At 30.8% G+C, this 7,566-nt stretch overlaps 1 protein-coding gene across 2 annotated transcripts in view; it reads right to left on the bottom strand.

The window, feature by feature from the left end:
- Positions 1-208: 208 nt before the first annotated feature.
- The window catches only part of LOC127710291 (E3 ubiquitin-protein ligase TRAF7-like), a 50,922-nt gene continuing 43,564 nt past the window's right edge, over positions 209-7,566 (bottom strand). For both annotated transcript variants that reach the window (XM_052216082.1, XM_052216083.1), the window contains 2 exons: positions 3,478-3,597; positions 209-1,129 (listed from right to left, as the gene is read on the bottom strand). In XM_052216082.1, the coding sequence (XP_052072042.1) occupies positions 1,118-1,129; positions 3,478-3,597 (132 nt within the window). In that variant the 3' untranslated portion in view covers positions 209-1,117. The remainder of the gene's footprint in view (positions 1,130-3,477; positions 3,598-7,566) is intronic.

The raw sequence follows: 7,566 nt of genomic DNA, 5'->3' as shown, positions 1-7,566 counted from the left end.
GAGTAATAGTTCAGACTATTTTCAATGGCAAAGATAAGGGTCAAGTACAAATCAGTACGGTCGAGTATGGTTAAGACTGGGGTCGAGTAATGTCGAGTAAAATTCAGACCAATTCAGACTGGTCGAGTAAAAATCAGTACAGTCGAGTACAGATATAGGCCATTTCAGACTTTACTGGTTTGTAGTGTTAAGAAATGACTAAATTTGTGAAGCCTAACAGTGAATCTTAGGTGACTAATTTTAGTGATCACTTATGTTATCTTCAGATTTTCATTAATAATAAAGAATTAAGTTCTGGCGTTATAAATAATATAATAATGAGTATTACAATTAACAGTATATTCTATTCAATTGAGATTTGAATAACGATAATTAGTAAATCTTTAAAACTGAAAATTTAATCCAATTTATATGACTTGCTATACAGATTTTAAGATCTTGAATGAGATCAAAAAACTTTTAACAATGAGCTGAACCTTTTACTGCTTTTTTCCCCCCATGCCAACAATGAAAAACAAGGTTGCTATGCCTTGTCTTAAAAATTCTTTTGATGGGTATAAAAAATTGAAGAAAATTAATATAAATGTAAGAATAAACACTATAAAATTAGGTTCACTTGTAAATTGCAATTTTTTATTTAATTTCATAATACTTAACAGTGGCAGATTCAGGGTTATTGAAGGGTTTCAAAAAACATATCAGTTTCTAAAGTCATCTATAACTATACAACTGCCTATAGAAGTCATTCATATCTATCAAGCCTTAGGAAATATTCTCCATTTCAGTTTCTCTTTCAGTTTCTATAATATGTACTTTGCAGCAGCAAGTAGTAAGTTCTCAATTTAACAAAACTTGTTACTTTAATCCCAATTTATATTTTTTTTATCAACATAATATCAAATATATATTTCAAAACTTTAACATTTTACAAAACAGTAATTACAATCTTTGTAAATTTACAAAAAAAAAATATATTTGAAATCCTGATTCTACGAGAAATCAGTCAATAATGTCAAAATAACAATGTTGTATATGATGGCTAATGATGTTTTGATTAGATTATCATTTTCCGGTAGGATGTCATTATTTTTTGTTCGAAATTGTCTCCTTCCTTTATTTACTGCCAGACCTACAAATACAGAAAAAATTAAATATATAAATATAATGGTTGCCTTTTCAATTTCAACTATTTTAACATCAATTAAAGTATCAATAGGAAAATATATACCGTAATTATATTTCCTCTTTCTTTCAAATCAGTAGGCATTCATTGTGCTCAGAAAATTCTATTTTCAGTTGAATGAAATTTTCTTAGCCTGTATAATTGTAAAAGAAAGTTGATCATTTAATGCCAGTGTAAGATTTAACAAAGACGATCTTTTACACATTTCAATATAAGGCTCTATTTCCCATTTTTTTTAATTTAAAGTCAGTTTTGCTGATTTAGTTCTTAAGATTTTTACTGTTTCAGTTGATCTCTTCTGATCATTGCATCTCATTTAAAATATAAATACATCTCTGCTTGCGTCAATAAAGTTGATGAAAACAACAAACTTCAAAATTTCAGATCATTTTTAAGGAAACCACAAAACTCGGATTGCCAAGTAATATCATACAGCGTATATGAATCCTTATAACAGTTCAGATATCGACAAATTTAAGCTAACAAAATGAAATTTGATACTATTCAATATTTTTCTAAGTAAACAGGGCATCAAACAATTTTTCATTTAGATAAACTGCCAAACAGATTTTATATAAAAATTTATTTCATAGATTCACCACATTTTGAACTAAATTCAATCAATATTCAGATGCAGACGATGACATGGTTATTAAATGAAATTTGAAAGATTAACTGATGGTAAATTCAAATATAAAAATTATAGTCTAAAATAAAATGTTGAGGAATGTAGTCCCGAACCAATGAAAAAAATATTCACAAATCTAATAAAAATAAATGGGGAGTGTGTCCATGGGACACAGATGATGCCCCCACTTGCATATAACGTTATAAAGGGACATAACTCAAGAACAGTAAAAGTGATGCCACCCAAATTTGTACTTCATCTGAGTTATGTGGTAATAAACATTGTGTATAAGTTTCATAACATTTGGGAACGGAAAACTGAAAAATTCAGCAATTTTTCCATTTGTAAAGGGGCATAACTCTAGAATGGTAAAAGTGACGCCAACAAAATTCCAACTGGATCTGTGTTTTGTGGTTATAAGCATTGTGAATAAGTTTCATAGTATTTGGTTGAGGCAAACTAAAGTTAGAGAACGGAAACAAAAAATTCAGCAATTTTTCCATTTGTAAAGGGCCATAACTCTAGAACGGTAAAAGTGATGCCCCCCAAATTGGTTGAGGCAAACTGAAGTCAGAGAACGGAAACCAATTTTGGGACGTACAGACGGACAACTTAATGCCCCCTCCACTACGCATAAAAATGGCAATTTATGTGCAGTTAACTTTATTTATCAGATTTTGAACTGAAAGGGTCATTTTTATCTGAACAGCTCTAAAAAGAGTGAACAATAAATTATTAAGTCATGTTCAGTTTAATCCAGTCAATTTTCAGACATATCCATCTCAATTCAGTAATGTTCAGTCAATTGCAATCTGTTCAGCTTATGTTCAGACTGTTCAGTTATTTCAATATACCTGTACAAAACATTTTTGCTCCTAAAGGAACCCCAATAAACCGCCCTGTAATGGTGTATTTTTAAAACTTCCAATTGTTTCAGTTAAGCTAATGTGTATGTATTGCTAAATGTATTATTTTGCAAATATAATTAAAAAGTTGTAAATCTGCTAAAATATATTATATATATATTAGCCTAAGATTTTATTTTATTTTATTCCATTTTCTAGATATTTTTTACCTTATTTAACATCATTTCATGATTTCATATGTGGCGCCACCCTTTGCCTTTGAAATTGTGGTTGAAAAATAAAGAATATGGTATATAAAAGAATATTTCAGCAAAAATATTTGTGGGCGAGGAGTGGTGCCACTGTTTATTTTTCAGAAAAACTGTGAAAATGAAAATATTACAAGAAATTAAAAGTTCTTACATTCCTTTTTTTTTAAATTTACAACCCTTAATAAATTTTAAATTACGATTATTGATTCATTCCACTTGCTCATTTGTTCAAAACACAGAACAGGGAGCAAGATGTTGTGTCTTATCATTCTAACTACATGTTTAAAAGTGTTGGACAATGAACAATTTAAAAAAAAAATAATTTGAAATTAAATCAAACTTTATTGTGTAAAGATCCTGTGATTTCATTATCTTGTTGTCCTTAAAATATCCTTATACTGAAAGTTCCTAGACAAGCCACATTTCCTAACATTAAAGTATTGATCCTAAAAAATCCTGCCCCTAGAAGTCAATCCATGTAGTAAATTGTCTAAAGGTCCTAAGAATGTGCACACCCTTGACCAGGCTAGTCATGCCACACTTTCTTACCTTGACAGTATTGTCTACAGCTCCTGAGAATACCCTGCCCCTGGATGTGGCTAGGCATGCCACACTTCCTTGATGTCTGATTAGTGTCTGTGTACAAATCATATTATCCATACTCCATACCTACAAAAACAAATGTTTGTTTCAGTTGCAGCTTTTAAGCCTGCATTGCATCACAGGGAATAAATGCCTTCCAGAGTGGTATTTGGGTCTTTTTTAGCTCCTTCATAATTGAAAGAGTATGTGTAGTGTACACATGTTTTCAATACTCAAAAGCTGCAAAACTCATTATCAGGAAACTATTTTACAGTTTAGATACAGTAACTGTGGAAAAATGTTGGTATTTATTTACGATATTGAAATATTTAGCCAAAGAAACAGGTTTTAAATACAAGTCAAATTATTACAAAGGAAATGAAACCTTTCCCCTAAATCAGTTGGAATTTACCTGTCCTTTTCATTTTTTTGCACTGTCCAATTGAATAAATACAATGGCTATTGTTCTCTAGAGAGTTCATTCTATGGGAACTTTCTCCTCAAAAAAACAAATAATTGATTTTAATGTACAAAAAAATAAACTCTAGTGATGAAAATACTTGTACCAATACGTACATATACTGAATAATGACACACTGTGTATGATGTTGTATTCAATCAACATCCAACAACTTATTTATGTCAACTGTAATAAATTTACATTTAAGTTAGTTAATTGTATTGTGTCTGTTGACTGCATTGCTATACCCACATTAACTTTTATCACTAGAAAAACCAAAATAAACTGCTATTTATTTCTCATAAACCAAAAAAAAAATATTGTCTTGACAATGTTTGTCATGGTTCAGTATTGGAACATGTATTTTCATCACTTGGGGCTTTTTTTTGTCCCGTTGAATTAATCTATGAATGATTGTTTTTTCAAGAAGAAAAGTTCCCAATAGAAGTCCACAGAAAACAAAAGCTATTGGATTTATTCAGTTCATTCTGCAAAATTTTAAATGGACAGGTAAATTACAATTCATTCTGGAGAAAGGTTTCATTTCCATCGCAATGAACATAAAACTTGAAGGCTACAAAGGTTAACTGTGGAAAAATATCCTGAAATATCATTAGAAGGCCCTTTCCTGAAAACCTGGAAGTTAACAGAATGACTTTTATCTAATGACAAAAAAGGTTTTAAAGGTGAGATGAAGGCCCTTTGTCTTGTGGCTAATATTGACAATGTTTCTGATGGATCAGATTTTACAAAAGGCTACATGATCACCCTTTATTAAGTGGCCAAGGTCAATGAAGATAGTACTGAAGGTCACATGATGGTCAAAGAAAAACCAAAAGGTTACATGATGGCCCTGTTTAGTGGCTAAAATAATCCAAAAGGTTACATGATATAAAAATAAGAAGTGACCATTTGTTTGGTGGCTAAGCTATCTCTAAAAGTTCAATAATTGCTCTTCGTCTAATTTTAGAACAAATTTCATTTTAGGTTCAAACTGTTTTCCTTTTTCAATATAGAGCAATAAAATTATCAACACATATAATTTAGATTAAACTAAATAGAATTTCTGTAATTGCTTGAGCAAGCCTTCCTGGATCTTGTAAACAAGATTTTGTTCAAATATCCAATCCCTATGTTTTGTGTGGGATTTGTAGGTTTTTATTAAAGATGAAAAAGATCTCAAGAATATGTCTATCAGTAACATTGCATATTCTATCGTATAGTAATTCCTGTTTGTGTAATATCATCAATATTCAACACGACTTGTTACCTATTAAATTTGCTGGTTCATTGTTTTCTTTAGACCCTTATATATATATATATAGAATATATAAACATGTAACATTAGTCTCACTGGTATATTGAAACCTGCAATTGATTGAACATGCAATTATCTAGTAATATTATCCCCATTGAGGAAATAAAATGCTTACACATGTACTTTATCTTGACATAAGAAACATGCCACTTTGCTTCCTCATATGTATCTAAATTAAAAATTTAACCAAATAAATTGATAAGGGGATTTGTTAAATCCTGTTGATGTAGTAAATCTGTAACATTTACTGATATAAACGTTCAGGAGAAGTGACTGTCCTATGATCATTCCCTCCGGCTTAGAATGATTGCCTTTTGATGACCATTGATTAGTTATTGAAAAAGAGCAATTGGTTTTTGATGGAAAGCAGTAATGTCATTAACGACTGTCCAATAAATCTTGTTAAATAGTGGGTGGGTAAACAGTTACAAAAAGTTCATTGTTTTTCACACCGATAAAATAAACAGAACGGTACAGTAAACATTGCTGTAGAATTACATTATTGACATTGAATGGGTTTTTTATACATTGGTATAGCTATATAAAGAATTTGATATCTTTTTTTACACTATACTTTAAGCTGTTTCTAAGAATTCCACTCAAAACTATTTCAACCTAGTGGTTGAAAAATGAAAACAACGCTTTATAAATTTCATGCGTTCTAATTGAGCATTTTTCTGGAACACTCATAGCGGATATTTGAAAGCCAAGGATGTATAAGAACAGAACAGTTGAAGAGCTATATGACCAAAAAGGACCTAGAAAAAGAGCCAAATTCATCCTAGGTCAACTTTGCCTGAGGCAGTTGAAATCTTTTTTTTTTTTAATTTCTAAGAATTTTACTCAAACTTTTTTCACTGGATAGTACAAGTTACCAATATAATTTCAGACTATTTTTCTATAATATTGTCTGACAAGAACTCAATTTGGAAATATTGTTGTAACATATGAAGGTTTACAAAAAGTTAAGTTTAGCCCCATACTCTTAATATTAGCAAGGAAAATGTGATTAAATGTGTGGCGATTTTAGCATAATATTATATTAGTATGAGGACCAGGAAGTAGTTTCCATCACTTACGAATTTAGCCAGTAAATGATAGAATTAACTCTCAATCAGTACATAATTAAGTGTCATATTTTTGATTTCGTATAAGAAGACAAAAAGAAGGATTGTTAAATAAACCAAACATATTGTCATTCTAGCTATTAATAAGGAAGATCTTCTTAATTCTCTTTATCAGAACTTGTCATTCTAGCTATTAATAAGGAAGATCTTCTTCATTCTCTTTATCAGAACTTGTCATTCCAGCTATTAACAAGCATTCTGTGAGTATTGCCTGGCAATACATAGTCCCCTACCGGTTAAAAATTCATTGTACTGGAACAAAATGCTAACTTGATCTATAACTTGTCATGGTGAAACTTTAAACCAAATATTAAGTCAATATCTTCAAGCATGACAAAAAAAAGGGGAAAATTGAAGTCCAAGGACCATAACTCTGCACAAAATCATTAGACCGGAACAAAATTCCAACTTGATCTGTAACTTGTCATCCTAAAACTATATACCAATCATGAAATCAATATCTTCAAGCATGACAAAAAAAAGTGAGGAAAACTGATTATTTGAGTGAATTTTCTAAGTTCAAGGACCATAACTCTGCACAAAATTGTCAGACTGAAACAAAATTCGAACTTGATCTGTAACTTGTCATGATTAAACAATACACCATATATCAAATCAATATCTTCAAGCATGAAGAAAAAAGTATTGAAAACTGATTTGCTGGACTGACAGACAGACAAAAACAAACGGAGTGCAAACCTAAAGTCCCCTTCAACTTTGTCGGTAGGGGACTAATAAGGAAGATCTTCTTAATTTTCTTTATCAGAACTTGTCATTCCAGCTATTAATAAGGAAGATCTTCTTCATTCTCTTAGTCAGAACTTTTCACAAATTAATGTCACTGGATATCATCAAGTAACACTGTATTGAAAAGGAGCATCTTTACACCACTGTCCCAGGTTAGGGGGAGGGTTGGATGCTCACAAACATGTTTAACCCCGCCACATTCTTTATGTGCCTGAACCAAGTCAGGAGCCTGTAGTTCAGTGGTTGTCGTTGGTTCATGTCTGTCATATTTGTTTTTTTCGTAAATTGTTTTGTTATAAATTAGGCTGTTGGTTTTCTCATTTGAATTGTTTCATATTTTTCATGTAGGGGCCTTTTCTAGCCCACTATACTATACGGTATTGGTTTTTCTCATTGCTGAAGGC

The sequence above is a fragment of the Mytilus californianus genome, unplaced genomic scaffold (assembly GCF_021869535.1).
Source record: "Mytilus californianus isolate M0D057914Y unplaced genomic scaffold, xbMytCali1.0.p SCAF_7, whole genome shotgun sequence".
Classification (NCBI taxonomy): domain Eukaryota; kingdom Metazoa; phylum Mollusca; class Bivalvia; order Mytilida; family Mytilidae; genus Mytilus; species Mytilus californianus.
This window is presented reverse-complemented; position numbering and strand designations above follow the sequence as displayed.